This window comes from Pristis pectinata, chromosome 2 (assembly GCF_009764475.1).
Source record: "Pristis pectinata isolate sPriPec2 chromosome 2, sPriPec2.1.pri, whole genome shotgun sequence".
NCBI lineage: Eukaryota > Metazoa > Chordata > Chondrichthyes > Rhinopristiformes > Pristidae > Pristis > Pristis pectinata.
The window spans coordinates 90,904,686-90,931,724 of NC_067406.1; the positions used below are offsets into that span (position 1 = coordinate 90,904,686).

A 27,039-nucleotide genomic window follows, 5' to 3' on the forward strand; every position below is an offset into this window, starting at 1 on the left:
TTTCATTGCCAGTAAGAATGCAAATTTATGACTGAATGTACTCCCAAATCCACTTATAAAGTCCACTTTGTTCTGCTTGCTGGTAGCACAGTATTTTTTTTGCAAGACAGCCAAGTGATTGTTTTAAAAACATGCATCAGAATGGCAATGACAAAGAGACCTGTGAAGAAGTGCCCTGAAGATGCTCATGAAATGAGTGTGTATTCAGTGTTAATCAAACCCTTTTTTATGTCCTGGTGCAAATTCACTGAGTTATTTCAGGAATTCCTACCGCAAGCTAGATTTACCTGGTGCTGGCTGATTTCATACTTCCACCCCTTAAGGAGAGGAAGCTCACTGGCGCAGCAGGAAGTGCTTGCACAGATTTGGAAAGATTCACTGAAGCAGTGTCAAGGAAGACAGAGGACTCAGTAACCCAAATCCCCAGACACTGCAAGCAACTTCATAGAAAAACAGAAATGTTCCTCGTGTTTAGGGATCTTCAAACCCTTCAGATCATTAATGAAGGGGTGGTGGGATGAAGGCAGCAGGGAAGTCAATACAAAATCCAATGCCTCAAGGACCTGGATGTAGTTCTGGGGAAAGAAAGTAATGACTCACATGTTTGACCAAGACTAACATACCCTTCAACAATTTTCATCTACTAGCAGTTGTGTAAGTGCTTTCTTACATTGCTCCATGAATCCCACCTCCATTGGTTAGTTACGGTAGTGTTGATCAAACACCACTGCTAGGTCTTTCATGTCTCAGCTCACATGCACTGGCAGCTATTCAACTATGATCAGGCATAACATGCAGGTACATTGTTATAGACTCTAACATCTTCCCCTTCTTTTATGAAGGTGGCATGTAGCTGCTGTCAGCAACAGCAGGCTAAAGGGCACTGCCACTGTGCTTGATAGCTAAATGTTCTGGAGAGGAGCTGTTGCTTATTATAGGATTGAATCGCAAAGAGCCTGTGATCAGCAGCTGAGCAGCAATCATTCAGATTGTTGGTGTACCCATATGTATGCTTTGTACTCGCATCTTATTTACTTCCACACATCCCACTCCCACTGAGGATCTGCAAGATATGGCTGACTTAAGCAGGCCCTTTTATCTGCCCCCTAAATGTACCTGAATGGCACAAAAAACCCATCTGCCCAGGCCACGACTGATGGTTGGCAAGGCATTGAAGAAGGCATCACTCCTTTACTCCATCTAAGGCTCATAGCCGTCAATCTAAAAACTCTACTGTGAGCAGTGGAGTTATTGAGTATGTTTGGGACTGACGATTTTTGGGCTATAATGAATGCAGAGTTATGGAGAATGTTTGTGAATGTGGATGCCAAAGGTAAGATTAACTCTGATCTTACTGAATGGCAAGGCAGCTTTAAGGGTCATGACTTTAGAAATGGGACCAATTTGTGGTGAGTCACCAGACACAAGGGTCCAGTTCCCAAAAGGACAAGATCACACACAAGTTCTGCTTCAAAGGACGTGAAATAGGACTACAATAGGGCAATTTTGCAGAAGAATGCTGATAGACATGCACATTGAAATGTTTGGCACATCGTCAAGCCTCCCTGAATATCTGCGTGAAATGTATAGGAGTGAGTGGTTGTCCCACTGCAATCACATATGGCCTTGTATGGAGCCTGGAGCCTGAAGCCTTTCCTTTACACCAAGAGGTGGTGGCCATCTCTGGGCCAATACTTATGGACTCAAACATGGTGTAGTGTATGATAGCTTGACAGGATGTGCTTATTCAGCAGATTTCATTGCAATAAAGGCAAATCTCACTCAAAAAATGAGTACTGGAAGCTTGGGTCTCTGGTATTTATAGTCAGCCTGCTGCCCTTATTCCTGTGTTCAATGAGACACAGTCTCAGCAGTTTGTCATCCAACAGATTGCTGAGGTGCCTCCCCAAAGAACTATCAGTGATCGTGTGGAATATGAGGTGGCCATGAGACCTCTCATGGCCACATGAAGTGCCTCCACTGCAAGTGAGGTGACTTGCAGGTGACTGCTGCACTTCTCTTTGGTTACTGGTTGAAGTTCACCTTTGTGTTGTTGAAGAAATCCAGATGTGTTGTCAATTTTGTCGACTGTACATTTGCAACTGGATTGTGTGCCATCTCCCTCTCCTGGATTAGGAAGTCTCCAGTCTAGGCAAGTTCCTGTCTGTATGCTGCCTGTGGCTCTCAAATCCACAGAGATGTATTCCTCTTTCCTTGATTGGAGACTCCATTGTGTTGCCAAACTCTGGCAAAATGTGGCAGAGACCAGCTGCTGCAGCCTGAAGTAATCCTGAGGCTTAGATGCTCTGGCCATTACTACCTAAACTTCCATAGCAGAGCTGCAACATATTGACCATTTGTTTTGAATTCGCTAACCTTTGTACACATTGTTCTTTGGATGGTTAAGAATGAAACATTGCTGTTTGATGATTTCCCCAATAATCCTTAGGCAGCAACTCTACATTTTTCAGTGTATAGGCCTCCTGTCAAGAACCTTTCTCCTCCTCCTCCGTTAGACCAGGCACGAAGGTCATGCCTTCAACTCCTCTCCTGTTCTTGGTCATGCTGGGGCCCCAGTAGGATTACAACAGTGGGGCAGATTTCCCAGTGTAAGTGGTGGAGAACGGGAAAGGAATTGGCAATGTTTTTGGTCGAAAAACATTTTGGTCGAGAAACCTTTGACGAAGTCCCACATGGGAGGCTGGTCCAGAAGGTTAAGTTGCTTGGCATTCAGGATGAAGTAGTCAATTGGATTCAACGTTGGCTTAGCGGGATAAGCCAGAGAGTGGTAGTAGATGGTTGTCTCTCTGATTAGAGGCCTGTAACTAATGGTGTGCTGCAGGGATCGGTGCTGGGCCCATTGTTGTTTATCATCTATATTAATGATTTAGACAATAATGTGGTAAACTGAATTAGCAGATTTGCAGATGACACCGAGATTGGTGCATAGTAGACAGCGAGGAAAGCTATCAAAGCTTGCAAAGTGATCTGGACCAGCTAGGAAAATGGGCTGAAAAATGGCAGATAGAATTTAATGCAGACAAGTGTGAGGTGTTGCCATTTGGGAGGACAAACCAGGGTGAGACTTACACAGTGAATGGTAGGGCTCTGAGGTGTTTGGTAGAACAGAGGAACCTGGGAATACAGATCCATAGTTCCATGAAAGTGGCATCACAGGTGCCGTAAAAAGAGCTTTTGGCACATTGGCCTTCACAAATCAAGGCACTGAGTACAGGAGTTGGGATGTTATGTTGAAGTTGTACAAGATGTTGGTGAGGATGAATTTAGAGTATTATGTGCAGTTCTGATCACCTACCTGCAGGAAAGATATCAATAAACTTGAAAGAGTGCAGAGAAAATTTACAAGGATACTGCCGGGACTTGAGGACCTGGGTTATAGGGAAAGGTTGAATAGGTTAGGACGTTATTCCCTGGAGCGCAGGAGAATGAGGGGGGATCTTATAGAGGTATACAAAATTATGAGGGGTATAGATAGGGTGAATGTATGCAGACCTTTTCCGCGAAGGCTGGGTGAGACTAGAACTAGTGGACATAGGTTTAGGGTGAAAGGTGAAGTATTTAAGGGGAATCTGAGGGGAAACTTCTTCACTCAGAGGGTGGTGTGAGTGTGGAATGAGCTGCCAGTGGAAGTGGTAGTTGCAGGTTCAATTGTAACATTAAGAGAAGTTTGGGTAGGTACGTGGATGGGAGGAGTTTGTAGGGATATGGTCCGGGTGCAGGTAGATGGGACTAGGTAGAAGATCAGGCAGCATGGACTAGATGGGTTGAAGGGCCTGTTTCTGTGCTATTGGACTCTATGACTCTAAAGTTATAACTCAGGCTGAAGATTGCACTATGAGGCCTTTGGGTGGAAAGTTGTAGGTCAGTTGCAGAGCTGGAGAGAGATCATATCACAGATAGGATTTCAGAGGGTGGGGTCAGTGATTCTGGGGATTGACAGATGATTATAGCATGGGAGGAGTTTGGGAGAGGGGTCATGGTGTTCCAGCCATTGAGATGGGAAGCGGATTTTCTTGGGAAGTTAGTAGAAAGCACTCTTAATTTCTCCCATCTGCAAGTAAAGCTAAAAAATAACTCAATTGTTCCTTGCAGTATTCTTCAGCAGAATAAACTTATACAGTCCAATTAAAATACTCAAATAAATAATTTGCCAACAGTGGTCGGCCTTCAACCTCTGTTCTGTCTCAGTTACAACCGGAAGTAAATGAGTTGGTTTCAGCTTTGAGGATATTTGTGTTTTAAAATCACACACGACCCAAACCAGTAAACTGTTGGGGTTAAAATTATTCTCATATTCTGTTTCACATGATCAGTCCACCTGATACATACTGTTTATTTTTCCTGATCCCAGGTATTACATTTATGTTGACTGCTAATTTTATTCCAGATATCTACTTAGAGTGGTGTCCTCTCTATAAAATAAGAAACAATGTGGAAAAAAAAGTCAGTGCTTCCCTTGTTGTAAAGTGGGACACCTGTTGACGTATCCCTCCTAAATAGAGCCTTGTCCAGTTCCACAATTAACTGGCCCATTTAAAAAAGGATCCATCCACTAAGTACACATGGTTCATATTTCCTGTACCAGCATGGATTCCCTTATACTTAATCATTTTGAAATCCATCTGCTTTTCTTTAGCTCAGCACTTACTTTACCCAGTGTGTTTGAATCCTATAAATCTTATCTATTCTAATTATCTGGCCCACATCTTGGTGCCATCAGCATTTTTGTAATATTATAAGCATGTCCCTCAATATAACTTGTGAAAAGTATACCCGGCAGGAGGTCCAGAGCAAATTGTGGTCGAGTTTTATGTGGTACTTTGTCATGTTGAAATCTTCCCAAAGTGGTCGGGTATTTTTGGAATACAGTGACTGTAGTTACATAGGTGGAGCTTTGTCTGGGCACTTTCTTTATACTTTCTGTTCGCCTATTCTGCCAACATTCATCTTAACACCTCATGATATCAACTCTTTTTTCAGTTACTGTTCCATGGGACACCCCTTACCAGCTGCTACCTTGCCCAAATGCTCATTATTTTAGGTGTGAGTGTTCTACAGGTTATTCATTCATTGACCAACTGCAGTCAGAAGCAAACCCACACTGTCTTCACATGACTTTCGTGCATTGATACTTCCAACAAGAATTGACAAATAATTAGAAAGATGAATCCTGCCTGATTTTCTTTCTCCAGTCCACTGTGCTGAGGCAAATACTATGTCCCTGCTATTATTCTAACTGACAAAGCTAACTCAGGGTGAATGCTTCTCATTGCCTTTAGCAGCTGGATATCTTTGGGAAACATTACTGTCTACCAAGCCAGTCTCCAGTTCATCTAGTCAGTCTGACATATATTTCATGACCTTAACCTTTGCTTGAAACTGAACAATTAGAATCATTCTATTGATCACATATTCACTGATTAGCTCTTACCTACTAATTTTATTTACTCATTGATTCCAATAGGATGGAAAGGTAAGATCTTGATAATATCCCATAAAAATTATTTTGTATATTTCTGGACCACCGACTTCAGACCAAGCAACTATTCCTTAATTGATATCCATCCTGCAATCCTCAGGTGCAGTTTCTGTACTTATGGAACCACTAAAATATGAAATGGAGCCTTGTCTTTTCCTTGCTTATTTCCTTGAGGATTGTAAGGTGTATGCCATCTGGCTCTGCTGCTATATAAATATTTAATTGCAATGGGTTTCTTCACAACACGTGCTCTGCTGACCTCTACAGATGTTGTAGATTCCAAAATCAGTTTAGCTGTATCTGGAATTTGTCCAAGGTCTTATGAAGACTGATGTGAAGAATTCATTTAACACATCAACCATTTCTGATGCCCATAATATTTCCATTCAATTAACCAGTGAAAGAAACTATTTGGTCTTTGACATATAGTTTTATCTATCACTTTACAAAAGTGATCTTTTGTTGTTGTCCATGTTTCTCCAGCTCACTAGCCTCAATTTTTATAATACTTCTTGTAACCCATCATTACGTGACATTATGTGGCTCCTAGTTTTCATTATTTTTGATTCTTCGCCTTTTTAAAAATAATTTTTTTTAATTTTTTGATTAGTTTTGATTCTCTGGCCACCAGTACCTTGGTCTTTTTCTGCATTTCTCATTGGAATACTCATTATATGATTCCATGAATGGAACACATTAAACAGCAATCAGAACAGCACAAATCCCTTTAATAGTGTTTTCATCAGAGTAATTATATGTCCATATCTTGTTCTGATGTCTTATCTTTTTCTTTTTCATTTTTCATTTCACTTCTAATTCCCTTGCAGTGTGTGTTGAAAAAAAACACACAGCTTGGCTTTATTATCAAAGGTAGAGAAGAAATAAGATTTTAGCTGATGAACTTTCAGTCACGCTGCTTATTTGTTTGATATATTGCCTTGAAGCGGGTATGTCTTATTGTGCATACATAAATGGAATTTGGCATGCTAGGTTATCTTTCTGCAGAATACATAAACAAAGCTTGCGTGAAAACAGACAGATGAAAAAAGTAATGTCATGTGCCATCATTTTGAATTGCTATGCTTCTGATTATGTTTTAGATGAGGCAAATGCAGGGAATCTAAGGAGATTGAACCATGAAGATGCTTTATGTTGGGTTCTTACACATTAGTAAAGCTCTTTTTTAAATGCATTCATGAATTAATGAAACTAGGAATAAAAAATGAAGACTACATTTTAAACAATTACTTTTATTGCAAAGTATTCAGTAATCAGAGGTATGCAGGCTGCAAATGTGTAAGCTGAAACTGTGGTACAAATGTGACACATTATCATTCTGTGGAATACATTAATGAATTTGTTGGTTTCTGTTCTTTTAATGTTTTCAATACTCATGTTTCCATGGTAATGAAATATGCCACCACTTCAGGGCTTATTGGAGAATTGTATTAAGGTCTTACTACTTGTTTCTATTGGTCAAGTTTGATATTTCAAACTTCTGATTAAATGCAGCTGGTAACTAACAGCAGTTGGGACTATAATTTGATCTCCACAACAACATAATTACCAGGAATACACATTAGGTGTTGGAAAGAATATTCTGTATGAAAGAATTTTTGTGCCCCTTTTAGTTGAAATGGAAGGGGCTCTGAAACCTAAACAATTCAAAAACAAAAGATTTATTTCTGATGAAAGGGCCATCAACCCAAAATACCATACTGATTCTCAATCAACAATTGTTTGCCTGACCTGGTGAATATTTCTCGCATTTTTATTTTTTTTATTTCAGGTTTCCCAACTTTCATAGTATTTTGCTTTGTCATTTTATTTGTTTACATTGGTAGATCATAGAATTAAGACATTTCACAAATATGTAATCATCAGAACTGGGAGAGTAGGAAAACACTAAGTAAGAATAACTGCTGAGATCCATTGTTTGAAATGATCATAATACAAATAAAACTTACTTTTGGTTTTCACTTTCTATTTATTTTAAAGGAAATATTAGGTCATAACTTATTCAGTTAAGTGGGTGACAATGTAATAAACAGGGAAACCGCAGACGAGTTAGCCAACCATCAGTAGTAGGGAGAATAGTGGAATCCATTATTGTGGACATGGTAACAGAGCATTCAGGGATTGGCAGAGTCAACATGGATTTATGAAAGGGAAAGCATATTTGACCAATGCAGAGTTTTTTGAGATTGTAACTAGTATAATAAATAAGGATGGATGCAATACCTTTGAACTTTCAGAAGGCCTTCAATAAGGGTTCCGCACCAGAGGTTATTAGATAATCTTAGAGCAGGTGGGATTGGTGGTAATGCACTGGCATTGAGTAAGGCTTGGTTGACTGACAGAAAGAGAGTACCAATTAACAGTCTGTTTTTAAGTCAGGAGGTTGTAACTATAGGGTGCAGCAGAAGTTATATTATTCATAATCTATATAAATTATTTGGATGTGGGTACCAAGTATAAATATGTTCGTTTGCTGATGAGATTAAATTGGTTGGCAGCAAATACTGGAAACACTCAGCAGGTGAAGCAGCATCGGTGGAAAGAGTAAAAGAGTTAAAGTTTCAGGTCAAAGACCTTTCATAAGAACTGGAAAAGCAAGAAAACAAGTTAGTTTCAAGTTGTAGAGAGGATGGGACAAAGGGAATGATTCTGATGGTATGGGGACAGTATTGCAGAGATGATTTTGCTATTTGCTGAACTGGCTGGTTGATAGGTTAATGAGGGAAGTGAAAGGGAGGCAAAATATGCAAAGGGATGTGTCAGAGTAGTGACATACAAGTCAGATCTGAGACCAGAAGGAGAATACTGAAAACACTGAGCACATCATGCAGTGCCTGTGGAAAGAGAAAAAAACTGAGTTAATATTGCAGATGGATGACCATGGTTAGCAGTGTGAATTGAAGGGACGATGCAGAGAGACTTCAAGGGGCTAAGTTACTAAGTAGAGACATAACAGATACAATGTGGAAAAATATGAGACCATCCATTTTAGTAGAATAAGTAGAAAAAAGGTGACAGGTGGCAAAGGGTTGATGTTCAGAGAATCCTGGTGACCTTATACATTAAGCACTGAACACAAACATGCAGGTTCAGCAAGTAGGAGGGCAATCAGTATGTTGGCTTTTATTGCAAACTGCTTTGAGTTCAAAAGTAAAGTTACCTCACAGCAATTAGTCTTGGTGAGATCCTACTTGGAAATATTGTATACAGATCTGGGGTCTCTACATGTAAGGAGGGATTTACTTGCAATAGTGGAAGTCCATCATTTTGCTTCCTGGGATGAGGAGTTTGTTGTATGAAGATAGATTAAGCAGACTGGGACTATATTTCTTCTGTTTAGAAGAATGAGAGGTGATCATATTGAAACATAGAAAATTCTCATGGGACCTAGCAGAATAGTTGCTTGGAAGATGTCATCTAGAGCCAATTTAAAAATAAGGAACTAGTTTGGAGAGAATTTCTGCACACGTAAGAGTTGTGAACCTTTGGAATTCTATAACCAAGAGGGCTGAGGGGGCTCAGTTGTTGTATGTTCAAAACAGAGAAGGGAATTTAGATTTTAAGGTAATGAAGGGATTAGGGGTTAGCACTGGGAAGTGGTGCTGAGGTAAAAGATCAGCCATGATCTGGTTGAATGTCTGAGCAGGCATATGGGGCCGACTGGCTTACTCTCGCTTCTCTTTCCTATTTTCTTAAGATTCAGAAAACCTGTAGCTTCAGTAGTAATGTTTTCATTTTCTTTGTATGTTAGACATTGATTTCACTCAATATTTGTTCAGTGTCTTTTCACCTTGACATTAAACAGCGAAATTTCACAGTGATATTGAAGCATGCAACATCGTAGTCCACATAACAGCAAACATTCAATGTGGGAATCTGTCATTGTTCATCTAAACCACTAAAGCCTTCTATGTTTTTTTAGAAAGAGATGTATGTGTGGCGTTGTACCTTGTTAGCACAGATCAAACAGATCAGAGTGGAATTTGATCCAGCATTCAAGTGACTGAGAGAAAACTTCCTTTATACAAGGTTTACCCAATGCTCTGATCTGCTTGTTTGATCAAAAAAAAAATGTGAATCTAGAGGAGAAAAGTCTTCCACTGACCATGCTGTTTTCCCTTGATGTGCTGAGACAGTCCTCTTACTCTGTAGTCTATTTCTGGTTCAATGATGATTGTCTCTCTTGTTTGCAGGTGAGCGCCCATACAATGTCCCTACTGTGACAAAGCTTTCAGCAAGAATGATGGACTAAAATGCACATTAGAACACACACACGGGTAAGAGGAGATTATCGTTTCTCGTTCCTTCCTTCCCATTGACAAAGCCACATGATTATAGTTTAAGTTAACATTGGTGAACTGAAACCATGGTATTAATTTAAGACTTTTTATAAAACCGCTTAAATCTCTCTCCCTCTCCCTCTCCCTTCTCCCTCTCCCTCTCTCTCTCCTCCCCCTCCCTCCCTCCCTCCCTCTCTCCTTTAGTTTATATATGGAAAGTTATTATTATTATCTAGTTTGCTGTGATAATTCTCATTTTTGCGATATTGTTTGTAACACTATACTACCAAATGACTTGCTATGAAGCCATAACACATAGCATCAGAGTCACAAGTGACATAAAATGATAGGGTTTGCATTAGTAAGTATACTAGCTTCACTGGAACACAAGACAGACAATATTTACAAAATCAAAAATGGTGAGACCAAACATGATGAAATTTTGGCTGCTACCTGACAACTTGTTAATGTCTCTTTTAGTTTAATATATATGATAGACTTGACATCAAACTTTGTATTCCTGCTGAGTTACAAAATGAAAAATAAATGTTGTGGTGATGCCTCAAGATGCCGATTAGAATAGAAATGACGGTAATTTCTATCTGAATGCCCTTATCCTGTCTGATCTCGATGTGACTCTGTGCCAATAATCTTGCAGTTCTAAAGTGTATGCAGGAAGAGAGGAACCAAGGAGTTGGTGTAAATAGAACTATGAAAGTATCAAGACATTATGACAGCATGTAGTAAAGCATATTACATCTTCGGCTTTCCAGAAAAACAAAGGAATTGTGTTAAACATTTATAAAGGCTCTGTATAGGCCACAATCACATGATTGCATCCAGTTAAAGTTACCACACTTTAGGAAAGATGGAGGATCGTTCAGAGAGTGCAGAGTCAATTCACCAGAATAGTTGCAGGCCGAGACATTTTAGTTCCAAGGTCAGGGTTGAAGAAGTTATGATTGTCCTCATAGAGCAAAGGAGGGTTGAGGGAAGATTTGTTAGATGTGTTTGGGAGCAATTGAGGTTTAGAAAAGGTGAATAAGGAAAAGCTGTTCCAATTAGTTGATGCTACAAGGACTAATGGAAACAAATTTAAGCTTTTGTGCAGGAAATGCTCATGGAATGTGAAGAGTATGGCATGAAAGTGCAGCTGGTTGAACAGCTCCAGCTACCCGGATCAGTGCTGACCTTCAGTACTGTCTGTGTGGAGTTTGTATGTTCTCCCTCCCTGTCAACGAAGTGCTCTGGTTTCCTGCCATATCCCAAAGAAGTTTGGGTGGGTGGTTTGATTGGCCACTGTAAATTAGCCTAGTGTGTTGGTGATGGCAGGATTGGGAGACGGAGATGATAGGACTTGATGGTAAAGTAGCGAGAATAAAATGGGATCAGTGTACCATTAGTGTTCATGGATGTCTTGATGGTTGGAATAGACTCAGTGGGCCAAAGGCCTTTTTCCATGCTGTTTGACTCTAAGAGAGGCCTTGCTCCAATTAACAGGGTGCTGAGGAGACTGCACTAAAGTGTTATGAACAAGTCTATTTTCCCTAACTAATGGCTACATAGTTGGAGTAGGGAATGGGACTGGGTGGATTGCCCTGACAGAGAGCTGGCATGGACTCAATGGACCAAGTGATCTCCTGTTGTCCCATAATGGTTTCTATGGTTGTCTGTTAACTGAACTTCTCATTTCAGGGCAATAAATGGTAAAGTTAAAAATAACAAAAACAAATTAAAACTACTGCATAAAAAACAATTAATGTGTCAAATTTTGGAAAGTTATAGGATAAGAATGTGTCTTTCTTTTAAAAAAAGTCAGGAATTTGGTGTGTTTCAGGTAAAATAGTGTGTATATTGGCAGTGGAATGATCTATGCACAGATTCTGCAGTGGTATGGTCTTGCAGGTAAATTCAAGCATCTAATTTGGGCATCCAGATTATTCATTCATTGGAGAAAAAGAGTTGTCTGCCCCCACCTCCATCCCACAATTCCTGGTTCAGTTCACAGACTCACATCCTTGAATATATAAATGTACTGGTTATAGTTCAGATTTATTTTTAACATTGTTTAGTTGATGATATAATTGCATGCTTATGAGGACACATGAAAATTGTCTTTACTTTTCCCTCAGTTCTCCTGGTTTGTCTGGACCAGGTAGGCTGGCAGACAACCCATTCCTAGGAAAGGTCCAATCTGAGCCAAGCATCATGAGGCAAGTTGCTTTAAGGATAATTCTGCCACTGAAACTAGAAACATAGTTCCAATAAGATGCACAATCTGCTGTGCCAGGGTTACCACTGAATAACAAACTTGCTTCATTTCAACAACATGCAGCAGAAAAAATTGCAGCTGTTTTATTATCGGTGACCAGAAGGGGTTTACATGGAAATTTGTTAGAATTCATTTCTGCATCAGTCCTGTTCAGCACCTGCCTCCTAGTGGTATGCCTCTAAAGGCATAGACTTTCTTAATTTTTTCTCTATCTTAACCCACGAGATAAGATCTTTTTGGATTCAGCTGATGGTTTTAAAGAACCCCCTATAGATGCCAATAATGGAAATCACCATGGAATTATATGTTGTTCCCTTGACTTGTTTTGAAGCATTTCATTATTCAGTAGTTACTTGTTACTTCCATTTGCTTTGAATCGAGTCATGATCTTTCAAATCAATATTGTTAGTTACATGTGCAATAACTAAGTTAGCTATTTTTTCCACAATGTAATTAGCAGCTACTCGCAGCAATTGTGACCTCTGCTGTTTATTCTGAACTGACTGTATTTCAGCAAGTTTGTGAGAGATCATATGCATTTGAACAACCCACTTGACTTGTTATAGAGTAAGAGTCTTAATAAAGGTCTGCTATAGTGTAACTCTAACACTAGTAACAGTGCTCTGCAGTTAACATAGCCAATTAGATGGTTAGCTTATTTTGCAGATAAAGGTAAACTGGAATTACGTTGGTCAGTTCTTTTCAAAACCAAATGTTAAAATATTGAGGCATTTTATATTAACAGCATGCCATACAAACCACATAATAGCCAACCAACCTATTTGGCCGAGTCTGCCTTCCTTCAGGACTGATATCATTACACTTTTGGCCACAGGGCTACACAATCTCAGCAGAGGTATCTAAACAGATTCCAAAAAGAGACAGTCCCAAATGCACTGCTTTCAAATGTTCCTAATTTCAACTTACAGTTTTTAAACTTTGTTTTGTGATTTGTGCTGCTCTGAAACGGTGGTGGTGGCTGCCTGTTTGAAATGCTGCAGTTCTCCTGTTGATGGTACTTGTCTTAAAGAGGGAATTTCAGAATGCTGGCCCAATAAAAAATCAGTTGCATTTGTGTAAGAGAAGGTTGAGTGTGATTCTGAGACTAACTCAAAGGGAAGGTGACTTATACAATATTGTTGCCTCCTGTATTTCTCATTGGTAGAGTTCATGAGGGCAGTGTAATGTGAGTGGCCTACCATTTTGTCATGAAGGTAATGGGCTGAAATCACATAAAACATGGAAAAAATGTGGCAAAATGGCTCTCTTTAGTGGATCATTGCCAGTTTGTTCCCAAGGTTGAAGGGAAATGGTTTTCAAGCATGCACAATGTAGCAAAAGTTGTGCATATAATTGACACAATCCCAAACCTCCAGCAGAGTTCCACACATTAACCATTTCAAGACTAATGTAAGAAGTGCATTCATACCTATGTAATCTTCTACTGTGGCAGGAACTCATAAAGCAGCAGTTCTCAGTGGGAAACTGGAGCTTAACGTAATGGGAGTGAAAATGTGGGGCCATATTAGGAATGGAGGCTTGGAGACTAGAACAGGCACTCCACACACTGAGTGGATGATCAGGTATTGTGGGAGCGGAGGTAGATGCCCAGGAAAAGCAACAAAATGGTCCAGCCTTTCTTCCCATGGCCTAACTTCCAAAAAAAGGGTGCCTTACCTCATTCAAAGGATTCAAATAAAGCCTTACCTGTAATGTGTGGAGAAATTGGGTCCATCTGAGAAGATTCCATTGCTGGCTTCAGTGGTGGATCTTTACAACATTGACTTGGTAAAGACAGTCCCTTTAACTTATACTCAAGCAGGACATCATCTTCTCCACTAAAGTCTGCTTTTTGTAACGTAGGCCCCTAGTTTTGCCAGTATATTTGCACGTTCCACTGTTTCAGCAGTGGTGTCAATGTGGATTGTGTGTAAATTAATGTCACTACACATGTATTTGTGTATCACATGTATGAAAAGTCAGCGAATGAGCTCATCCACTTTACATGCTCTACGTAATTCTATTTCTAGGTCACTGAATTGCTGGCAGTGCATCCTTAATAATATACATTCTGTTGTCATAATTGCCAGTTGATGCTGAGAGAGGAGGACTAAGCAGGAAAGGTCAATGGGGTCAAACAATAGATAAATCTGCTGTTCTTCCCAGTGTTACATTGAGCTGCTTGAGTATGTTTGTAACCTTAGTATCCAGGCGAGTGGTGAATATTCCATTGTATAACCTTACTTTATCTTGTCAATAGTGATTTTGAAGGCAGGAGGGATATTGCTAAAATACAGTTGTTGCTTTTGGTCACAGTGTCAATTTGACAAGTCCAGTTCAACTTCTGCTTAATTGTGATACCTAAAGTATTGACCTTGAGGACTAAAACAAAATCCAGTGTGTCAAAGATGCAGGGAAGATATCTGGGATTTGTCATTTGAGATTGTTTATTATCTGGGGATGTGCGTGACTTAAGTGGTATTTGCCACAACAGTCAAATTCTGAATGTTAGGACTTCCTGGTGGAATCTGGCATGGATCGCTTTACCATTGAGGATGTTATTATGCAGTTGAAAAGCAATTGGAATCACCAGGAAAGGTTTTCAGAATTGATCTTATGCTTGAGGTATAATTATTATCAGAATAGCTAAAGATTGTTCTTATTATTTTTTACCTGAAGGTCTTTTAACCATACTTTGTGAAATGCTTTCTGTGAAGCAACAGATCACCTAGTAATTATATACTTCATCAACTAGCTTTATCCTACTTTGCAAATTAGAGCAATCGTTTGAACCCCTTAAATCTTTCCAATTTTTGAAAAGTATGTGATATCACAGTAATTTAATTATTAATTTACCTAATTTTCCTATTTATAATTTTTAATAGTGGCATTGTAGATTCGACTTGATTGCTTAAGTACCTTGTTCATGACTTTTGGGGAATGGAGATGGCTAACTATTTACATTTATTTTTGGTTTAATATTCTCCGTTAATCTTAATGGAGAGGTGAAGTGAGTTGAGTTGGCTGTACTGTAGTGGATGCACATTTAGAAAATTATTCTGTCATCACTTATCACTGGATCTCTCCATGTTTACCTGCAATAAACATGCTGTCTTTGCTTGTAGTTCAGTAAATCTTTCCCCTTAGTAGCTGAGCAATACAGACATTCCAAAGTCGCAGGCCAACTCTAGATTTTGTGCTTAGCTATCTGACCTTATTCAGATTATAGGGACATGGGAAGGCCATTTCACTCCTCATTTGTCCTACTGCTCAATTTGACAACTGTTACCAGACTAGTTTTATATCTATTGTTACTACAACTTAATGAAAATCTATCAAACAGTCTTGAAAGTTTCTGCAGCATCTACAGCCTTTTGAGAGGTTGTTCCAGAGTTATATTCTTCTTCTTCTTGTGTGTCCTGATTCAACTTCTAATTTTCTGTCTCTAATTTTTGGATGTGTTCCTCTTTCTGGATTCCCCCACTGGACAAATTAGATTCTTTGTGCCTAATTATCAAATCCCTTTGGCATTATGCTGATTTCATTAAAATCATCCTCATTTTTTTCGAATCTAGGGAAAACAAACCAAGTTCATTTAATAATGCAGAAAATGCTGGAAAAACTCAACAGGGACAGATAGCTTTTTTGGAAAGAGAAAACAGTTAACATTTGTACAATTTGTGTTTATAAGTGAACCTTCATTTACTCTTCTTTACCCTTTCAAGGTCAATGTGGCTTTTCTGAAATTCAGTGTACAAACTGAATCTGGTATTCCAAATGAAGCTGGAACAAGGCTCTGTGCAACAAAAGGAGAACTGCCTCACTCTTGTGATAAAGATCATTTTCCAATTTGATTGGCCTGCTTTGCAATTACAATATTATCAAAACTCTTAGCATTCACTATCATCACACTGAAAGATTGGCCACAGCTTTTGAAATAAGTGCATGTGCAATTAAACGTGAAAACCTGGAAGTTGTTGCTGATGCCCTGCTAATCCACAGTCTGCGTAGTTTTGCAGTCTTATCAAGTATAGTCTTAAAGAGCAGTGACCCAACAAGAAGTTAAGGTATTTACAAATTGCTTTTATGTACATTTTATTATGTGAGGTGTGAGTTCATATTTAATGGCATATTCAACTTAACTACTTGGCAGTATTTCTGGCTCTTAAAAAGCATCCCTCTATGTGTGCGGATTGTCATTTCCTCATAAATCCTTCAGAATTCCAGGCTTTTATTAAAAATAGTTTTATTTTAATACATATTAATAATCAGTGATTATAACAGTACTGCTGCTGGATGCAAGAGATTTCATCTATCCATATTACAGCACTGAAGGAGACCACTGGCCCATGCTGGTTCTTAGCAGATCAGTTTCACCATCCCCCCTCTCCTTATTTCCCAGTATCCCTCAACTTATGCCTTCTCATGTTTTCACATTCTTCATGACATAGAAGGAGGCCATTTGGCACCTTGAATTGATGATGCTCTCAGAACATTCCCATCAGTCCCATTCTCCCAGTTATTTCTCATTAACATTTTCTCTCACATGCCCATCAACTCACTTTTGATTCTTTTGCCATTTCCCTTCACTAAAGCATAATTTACAGTAGCCAATTAACCACTTGGGTTCATGTGCCCAGCACAAACCCACATGGTCGCAGGGAGAATATGCAAACTCCACACAGATGGAACCTGAGGTCAGGACTGAACCCTGGTCCCTGGTGCTTTCAGAAAGCAGGGCTAACTGCTGTGCCACCATGCCACCCTCCAGCTGACTCAGTTCTGTGCAGTTTCTGGTCACAGCACCACAAAACATGGAACATGGAATTGGAGTGGGTGTTAAATTTTAAACATGTTGTACTGATGCAATTAAAATGTATTTAAAAGCAATTGCAATGGTGGGGTTTAGTTCTTAAAAAAAAGTTGACAAAATGTGTTTTCTGCTATATCTTAAATTCTAGTCTTCATTAACTTTACCCACATTTTGAACCATCATAATTAAAATTGCAGAATGTTCTGGCATAGGTCTGTGTAGCCTGGGGGCAGCATCAGTGTAATCATTTGAGATCAGATTGAACATAGCGATCAATAGATGGCTGTAAATGAGCAAAAAAATTCAGACAGCGCATCTGTGTGCATAACTGAGCCACTCAAGTTTTCTTGATCCCATGCACTGGGCTTTTGTTTTAAATTTTGATGCACATTTCTCTGCATACAAATACACAGGAAATTCCATGCAGTCCCAAACTAAATCGTCAAGTTTATAGGTTACAGGCCTGGGTGAGTGTTAAGTCAAATATAAACAAAGTATGATTGATTCAGTTTGCATTTGACTGACAGTTCATTTTTGAAATTGAGAATTGGAGGGTAGAATTTCTGCTGGGGTATTGGGGAAGTCCCATTAACTCTTTCCTGGAATACACAAAAAGAAATCTCTGATTAATATGGAGCAGTTGGAAAGCCGCATTGAGAGGAGCCAGTTTAAAATTTTAAAAGAGCAACCAAATCAATCAATATTCAAGAAACAATGAGTCCTGTGGATTGCATATTTAATAATTATTTTGAGAAGATTAACTACTTCCTTAGAACTTTAAGCTTTTAATGATCTTGTCCACCCAAGGTACACGATACACCCTATTGTAAATATCAAACAATATTTTATCACTATTCTGAGTGCACATTCAACTTTAGTGATTTAAATTTAGATTATGGAGTTCAACCCGGATAAGTGTGAAGTGATACACTTCGGGAGATCGAATTTGAAGGCAGAATACAAGGTTAGTGGCAGGACTCTTAGCAGTGTGGAGGAACAGAGGGATCTTGGGGTCCATGTCCTTAGATCCCTCAAGGTTGCTGCGTAGGTTGATAGGGTTGTTAAGAAGGCGTATGGAATGTTGGCCTTCATTAGTAGGGGTATTGAGTTCAAGAGCCACGAGGTGATGTTGCAGCTCTATAGAACTCTGGTCAGACCGCACTTGGAGTATTGTGTTCAGTTCTGGTCGCTTCATTATAGAAAGGATGTGTAAGCTTTAGAGAAGGTGCAGAGGAGATTTACCAGGATGCTGCCTGCATTGGAGAGCATGTCTTATGAGGATAGGTTGAGTGAACTAGGGCTTTTCTCTTTGGAGAGAAGGAGGATGCGAGGTGACTTGATAGAGGTGTACAAGATGATAAGAGGCATATATCAAATGGACAGTCAGAGACTTTTTCCCAGGGCAACAATGGCTAACACGAGGGGACATAATTTTAAAGTGATTGGAGGAAGGTATAAGGGGGATGTCAGGGGTAAGTTTTTTACACAGAGAGTGGTGGGTGCATGGAATGCACTGCTGGCAGAGGTTGTGGGGGCAGATACATTAGGGACATGTAAGAGACTCTTAGATGCATGAATGATAGAAAAATAGTGCGCTATGTGGGAGGGAAGGGTTAGGTAGATCTTAGAGGAGGATAAAATGTCGGCACAACATTGTAGGCAGAAGGGCCTGTGCTGTGCTGTAGTGTTCTATGTTATATTATATACAAGTGGTCTGTGATCACTTTTGAAGATCAAAGTGATGTATTGTGAAGGTATGAATTAAGTTCAGTAACTTAAAATAATAACCAGACAGGGTTGGTTGTTCATTTCCCAGATGTGTTATTGTCGAGACTTGGTTGATATTTTTGATTTTTGGGGCTTGTCCTTAAATACGATCTCCAGAATCAAGAGCCAAAATAAGCTAGTACTAGAATGCATGGAAGAAAATGTAAAGTTTACATTGAGAAAAGGGCTGAAATGGAGAAGGAAGAGAGATGCTGAAGGCCAAAGGTGAAGGAGTGATCATCAAGCACCCGGCAGGTTTTCTCTTGCATCCTTCCCAAGAATGCAGGACAGGTGTGAGAAGCAGCTCCCCGGAGATGGGTGCAGTTTTCATGTCTGAGACAAACTCAACTCGTACTTTTGTTCACACCAATCAGAGTGGTCAGGAAATCCCTCAGCTTCTCAGGAGAGTTCAGTCAAAAGTAACGCATTAAAGGAGTGGGACACAGAGAGTGGCAAGCTGTTTTTCCTACAGCATTTCCGGCAATTTGTAACTGCCCCTTTAAGACTATTAAGCTCCTCAATCCCTGGTACCAATCTCTGTTCACTGATACCTGAAAGCTGCTTCAAAGGTTAAACATAGTCTTTCACTTAAAACGGCTGAACAACATAATTGCTCATTTCTTAATGGTGTTGGCAAAAGCAATGATAAGTATGGAGCAGTTGTGATGAAGCTTAGTTATCAGCGTTAAGTCCGATTATCAACTGGCAGAGGCTCTGATAATTGAACAGATTTGAAACTCAGTTCTTTAAAAAAATGATTGCAAGCTTTAATGTCTTGAGAAACATCCTTTGGTGTTTACAGAATTACTCACCAGATTTCAAAAGAAAATCAGTTGGAAGTTGAAATCCTTGAGGTCAAAATTAGTTAAAAATACACGGCAATGTTCAGTAAATACTTAAAGGATGTGAGTGATTAAATCATAAGCCATATATTCATTTTTCTACAATAGTGAAGTGGCATGATATGAATATATAACCATGCATCTGATATGGTTCAGAAACAAGAAGGTAGAGTTGCAAGTAGTGACATCCATCAAATTCTACAGTGCTCAAGTGAAACCTGAGTACCTAACCTTGAATTTCACTGGGATTTTCCCAATCGCCTCCTGTAACTTATTTTGTTATTCTATAAGTAGCATATAGAAGAATATTTTTCACATGGACTTCCATTCTGTAAATTATTTATCACAATCTACATGTTCTACAGGCTTCCAAATAGTAAGACCTGTCTATAATGATCCTGCAATGATTACAAGGTAGAATTTATACACGGTTTTGCCTAGCTCCAACATGACTTCAGCGGAAACAACTACTTATGTCCAACTTTCACTGTAGTTATAGCAGGAAATTTAGGAGCATCCATAAAAATCTCCTACATGTATATACAACTTCTACAAAAAAAGACATTTCCTCCAACTCCGCTTGAAAGATGATATGAAAAATGAACATAAGATTACACAAGCCCTATTAACATAAGGATAGTGCAATGCACCTATAAATTATTTAGCAACACCACATGTAATTATATATTCTATTGTTTCACACCAATCAAGAAACATCTTCTAATTCAGAAGACAGTTACAATTATTTTTAGGATACCCTATCTTCATGATATCTTTCTCCTCTAATCTTTTTGTCTTCATTTCCAAATGTTGGAGGGCTGAAATCAGATGTGCTCGAGCTTGGCTCCTCCTTATTTAATCCTCCTTCTCTGTGGAGAAGTGACTGACCTCTGTTTGACAGTTCTCTACAGTGCATGGTGAACTCATAAACTCAGCATGTGGAAACTGTTTACACACAGATCCTGTTCTAGCATTTCCAGATTTTGACATCTAAATCTAGAAAACTTCACTTGCCGTCTACATTTCAGCTTTTGGAGGTTTGCTTCAATCAAACGCAATAAAACACTTTTTTTTACAGAGCAATCATTAAAGAAGGAGGACTTTCGATCCTTTTTTGCCATGTTTGGGGATGGGGTTAACAGGAGCACCAGAGGGACTGCCACCAACCTCCCCACCCCAACCCCCACCAGTCATCATTATGCATTTTAAAGATGTCTGTGAATTCATCTTACAATTGTTTACCGTGCATCACCAGCCATCCCTGCCCAAAACGGTCAAATTTAAAATCCTAGCTCTCACCGTCAGGTTTGATTCAGAAAACCAACAATTCCATACGGTTTGTCATATATTTTCCACTTCCCATTGAACAATGGTTTTTGTAAACCTGAGAGAGTGATTTTGGATGTATTTTTATTGCAGAATTTTATTTTTAGTTGTATATTTTTCCATGCTACTGCATCGCCACACTGGATAAAAAGACTCGAGTGTAATCCTTCGTACAGTTTAATTGTCCTTCTGGCAGCACGTAAAGCTCCAAAATATGCTGATGTTAATTAATTTGCATGCACTGAAGGTAATTAACCCTTCCCAAAATTTGAACTAGAAGATAAAGCACTTGATTTTTTTTATTGTAGAGGGGAGATCAGTACCAGGAACCAGTAGCGTGTGGTTTTTGAGAGAAGCAATTTTACAAAAAGTAATTACATTCTACTGGCATTTTGTTTCAAATCTTCTAAAACTATTTGCATGCTGCTATGAAATTTGACCTCCATTAACTTTTGCCAGCTGTGTTCTGTGTGAAATGGTCACTTTTCTCAGCAAGGGTTGTTATATATGTGTTGTAGGCATTTCTGAAACAATCATTGGTGCATCGCTGCTATTTATGAGCTTCTACTTCCTGCAAGGCTCAGAATATTAACTGTTAAAACAAAAACATGACACATGATAGCAGGCACTGTGTCGATGGTTGTTGACAATTTACACTGTTTTTGCAAAGAAAAAGGTGACTTCTTAACCTTGGAATTAACTTATCCTGATTTCTGTGTATTTTTAAGAAGAAAAGTAACTATTGCCACAGAAGAAGGAACAAAATAGCAGGTAGTGTATTTTGACGACACATGGTCTGGATCTTCTGTTGGCACAGCTGGAGAGTTTAACAAGGCTGTTTCTGACCCAGAAAAAGGGGATTACCTACCCACCACACCAATCAGGACCATTACATGACACCCACAGGGGGCTGCTAGTCCAAACAAATGTTCCCTTTGGCCTCTGCAGGACTTTATTTTCCTTTTACGACTCATCTTTCTAATCTCAGTTAGAGCTTAATTTTTGCCACACTGTGAAGGTTAGGTCTTGCGGCTTCAGATACTTCCTTTTGATAAAATGTAACTTCTTGTTTGGAGTTGTTCCTGTGCTGCTTGGCCTGTAATACTGGGCACCGTGTAGGTCTAATTCTACTGGAATGCAAATTAGGATGAGAATTTGAGCTGCTGCAAACTCAATACACCCGTAGGTAGGCTTTGCAGTGAATGTTACACTGGCACTAGGCCACCAAAAGAATAGAACATAACAAAGCATTACTAGACTGCCAGATTGAATAAACATTTACCACCAGACCACAAGGTTTCAGATTCCTTTACTCGCCTCTGTTTGAGTATTTGAAATTGTCCCCTTCCCTCAAGGGCCGATAAAACTATCAGAGTTCAACAAATTTTGAAAAATAAAGATTACTTACTTTCCTTTCCCTGTGACTTTAACACAGGCAACAGCTATCAGATGCAGAACTGGTAATGCTTATGCCTTTGATAAGGAGCAGAAACAACTATCTTTATTGTCATATTAATGAATATACCTGAAACAGCCAGCTTGGTCCATTTTTCAGTAATACCAGTGGAATGCCCCATTGGCATAGCACCACCTCACTGCTGCACTGAAGTGGTGAAATTGGTGACAGCCACAAAGCCTGAGAATGCTGCTACAAGCAGTGGCATCTAGCCAGAATTCCTGAAGAACCACAGCCTAAATGGATGACTGTGTCGTGCTATGTTTGCTTCCAGTATCCTCAACACTGGGATAATTATGAAGGTTCGGCATTGTCCCAAAGTCATTGCCATCCTAAATCAAGGACCAGAAATACAATATACAAAAAGATTACAATGAAGAAAGAATCTGGTCTTTGGACTATCTTGTAACATTCAGTCAGGGTTTGAGATCAGCTGAAGACTGAACAATGTTATTGATGTCTTTGTTAATGAAGCTTTCCATAGTCATTCAACACAGACTCATAGCAAAGGGTATGTCATACGCTAAGTACCCCGGACAGGACTCTTACCTATCTGTCCCATTTATCACACCATCCACAAAAGTAAGAACCAAGATATACTTACTTGGTCAGGAACATCTTGTTGCACCAACACCAGAATGACTAACATTGCCACAGAGGCTATGGTATCCTAATCAAATGTTATTGCCATTTCTCATTATCCCTGTAGTTTCTACACACAGATCAGATGCTCCAACTAAGTGCCCCACATCGTTCTACCTATTTGCTGCTTTTCAACCCTTGAGAAGGAGGCCATTTTGGCCCTATGCTGGTTCACAGACCAATCCCATTTCCCACTAATTTTCCCTGTAACCTATTCTCCCCACATTCCCATCAACTTCCCCCAGATGCTATCACTCTTCTATACACTAGGGGCAGTTGCAATCACCAATTAATCTACCAATAGACATGCTGTTGGGACTTGGGATAAAACTGGAGCACCAGGGGAAATCCACAAGGTCACAGGGAGAAAATACAAACTCCACAGAGAGAGCATCAGTGGTCAGGGTTGAACCAGGGTTGGAGCTGTGAGGCAGCAGCTCGACTAGCTCATCACCCATTGTGGGAAAGAGCAGGTAGTATTCACTTAGTTGGGAATGACACATGGAATCATGGGCAGCATAAATAATCAACACCTCATCATTGACCTAACAGCAGGAGTCCTTGCCTCTGATATTTTGAAGGCAGTGAACAGTACTTAACTGAAACTGTACAGAGCATGGATGTTGCAGCAAGTGACTCTAAAGGTGGAACATGAGAAACAGTGTGTAGCCCAGTTGTAGCCAAAGCATTGACTATGGAACACATGACCACACTCTCCTATTGAGATTTACACTTCATTTCTCCACGTAGCCACAAAAGATACCATCAAATGGACAGCTAAACTAGGCATCCCAATATAAACCTTTCCTGTCCTCCAAAAATAGTGACAGAGAAGTGAACATTAGGCTGATTTTTAAATTTTTTTTATACTGTCTTCTGTACCTTTTCATTTCACCTTATTGTCAGATGAGTACATTGAAATAAAACAAATTAAAGATCTTGCTTTTAGTAAGCCACTTTTCTATAAGTGCCTTGCTTTGATGATAGGTAGTAACAGGATTGAACTTGGTTGTGAAGGAGTCAATGATGTTCAAGAATATACATGAAAAATGACCTGTTTCTGAAAGTAGTTAAAAAGATAAGATACCTTTTATTAGTCACATGTACATCGAAACACACAGTGAAATACATCTTTTTGCATAGAATGTCCTGGGGGTAGCCCGTAAGTGTCACCATGCTTTCGGCGCCAACATAGCATGCCCACAACTTCCTAACCCATATGTCTTTGGAATATGGGAGGAAACCGGAGCACCCGGAGGAAACCCACGCAGACGGGGAGAACGTACAAACTCCTTACAGACAGTGCCCGGAATTGAACCCGGGTCACTGGCACTGTAATAGCATTACGCTAATCGCTACACTACTGTGTCTCCCTTTACAAAAAAAGGGTTTACAAAAAAAACTTGTAAACCACACCACGGGTGTGATTTACTTCCTTCAAAAGAAGAGATAAACAGAGATTAGAGAGGAAATTAGAGGGAAGGATGAGCGACAGACTATGTAATGGTACAGCCAGCACTCTATTAATGCATTGCCACTGCATTTTTAAGTGGTTTAGTTGGTAACCCACTGTGTGCTTAACCCAATATGTTATGGATAGGCTTAAAACTAGAGTAGTCCTGTTTTTATCCCAGCACTGGTAGGCACATGGGAATAATTTACTTTTCAGTAGAAAACTCATGCAAAGGAGTGATTAATTAGTTAAATTTGATTTTATTGGTTGCTGATAATGAAATAATGAATTCTGTTACTGTACAATTAATGAGATTATACTCCAAGTGGCTCTGATCAGTGCATACTTTTCCTTCTGTTGCTAGATGATTAAACCCTTTTTTAAAATATAAATATCCACTTATCTATTAAAGTTGAAAAAGAATGTTATTGGAAGACTGAACCCTATATGAAAATTGTTCCCACCATAAATTTTGTTCCCACTGTCAATTCTTCGTAGACCTTGTAGCCTCCACTAGCACAATGCCCAGGCTCCAGAATTCTCTTTCCCTACTTCCTTCTCTTCCATTGTACCTTTCTTCTTCCAATATTATGTGCCTTGGGCTCAGTCCTGTTTTTGTCCAAATATAGCTTCGTCAAGTGCCATGTGATGTTTTTCAATGTTAAAGGTGTTCATTAAAGCAGGTGGTTGTAATTTCTGAAGTGCTGCTGTCATAGAAAATGATTACTTGAATTGTGCCCATAACTTTCAAGTATATTAATAGCAGTCTTTATTGTTTTAAGTGCTGAGTGATATTTCAGAGTAACAAAATATCACATTGTAAATGTCTTGTCTTTAAATAAGAGTTCAATTGAGATTAAATTGAAGGAACAATGTTAATTCTGCCACCAGGCGTGAACTGGGTGGATGACTAGTTAAATGCCTACTGTGACTACTCCATTACTGCTGTGCATTACTCCATCCATCCTGCAGATACAGAAAGGCTGTAGGTCCAACTTTAAATATGCAAATTAGGATCCAATTACATCATTGAAGATCAAGTACAATTTTAATCCTAATTTCTGTCAAGTCAGTTTTACAGCAAGAGATTCTGGCTAAAATGAATTTAGTGTGAATATATGTAAGAACGTTCGTTGTGACAGAGAACACGTGGGGGATGAAATGGAATTAATTATGAGGGGATGTCCTTTTCCACTATGTCTTTAGACATATATTTGACAACAATTAGAAAGTTGACTTAATTTAGGGATGGAATTTGACTGAAATGCAAACTAATTGACCCAAGATTACAACGACACTGGTTTTCATCTGGTGATCTGCCAGCAGATATGCAGACATTGGGAAAGAGAGTGTTAAGTAGCCTTAGACTAATAAAAGCTACTTGAAATTCCTTTCATCGGAGAAGATAAGATTAAGAGGGGACAAGTCTGTAAAGTTTGAAAGCTATGATTTTAGAGAGCAGGTTTTGACTGAGCCAACCAAAAGCGTCATGTTTGAATGAACAAGCCACAAATGATGTGTGAAAGTCTGTAAAAGAGCAAGATGAGTGAAAATGTTTTCTTTCATTTCACAGTGTTAAGCAGCTGACACCGGTGGCTTCTACGAGAAACAATTGAAGTTGTAAAGAGTGCAAGTGTTACAACATATTTTCCAGTAACATTGGCAAACACTCAGTTTAAAGAATGATGATGGGAATTTTACATTAGTAGGTACTGGATGTCCTGATCAGAGAGCTTCGAAATGGGGCCAAGATTATGTTGAGGGATCTGAGGAGTTTGGTTTCAACTCACAGGTTTCTGAGTCAAGAATGCTACTACTGGGTCAGAGTTGACATGTGATTCCCGGGGAGAGAAAGTACCATGTTTTTGACCTCTGTACAGTTCTTGAAAATAGATTACGTGGGCTTCTTGAAGATATTGTATAAGGTTCCACATAAGAGACAATAATCTAAACTCCAACCTATTAAATTGAAGGCAAATTGCTGACACAGCAGATTGGTTGGATGTTTGTAGGCAGAGAGTGATAAAACTGATATCTACTCAAGATGCAGTAAAGTGACTGTTGGTCTCCCACAAGGATTTGTGCTGGAGCCTGAACTATTCACTCTACTTATTATTTACCTAGAATACAAAAGAAAGAGCCAGCTAGCCAAATTTTCTGATGAAATTGAGATTGGTGGTGCTGTAAATGGTGTAAATGATATAAAATTACAAGAAAGATTGGGTGGATGGTCTGAGGCAGCCTTTGGCGGACTGACCCAATGGCAAAGTCCACGGCACTTGCTGATCATCCTCCATGGGGGGGGAGGTCATGGGACTGGCCTCCATGCACTGAGAATGTCAACATGAAAGCTACAACACAGCAGAGCCTGTCCAGAGCCTGTTTTCCATTTTTTTCTATATGTAAAGATATGTAGGAATTCTCTTCATGAAAACATGTGGGAATAAAAATTTGCCAGGATTAATCAAGACAATAGTTTATTTTAACTGATTGGATTCTTGTAAACGAAAGGCTAAAACAACATGAAATAAGCCAAACTGCTGGCAAATAAAAACCCTCAGATTTAATAGTGAAAATGGAATTTATAATTTTGAATAGATCAAACCTTTAATCCATATTCTTTCTGGTTTTTATTTAAGCATTTCAGGTGCATCTAATTACAGTGTAATA

At 39.2% G+C, this 27,039-nt stretch overlaps 1 protein-coding gene across 1 annotated transcript in view; it reads left to right on the forward strand.

The window, feature by feature from the left end:
* The window catches only part of prdm5 (PR domain containing 5), a 217,161-nt gene that overhangs the window by 174,385 nt on the left and 15,737 nt on the right, over positions 1-27,039 (forward strand). Inside the window, exon 15 of the mRNA XM_052044647.1 lies at positions 9,712-9,795. Within this exon, the coding sequence (XP_051900607.1) occupies positions 9,712-9,770 (59 nt within the window). The 3' untranslated portion in view covers positions 9,771-9,795. The remainder of the gene's footprint in view (positions 1-9,711; positions 9,796-27,039) is intronic.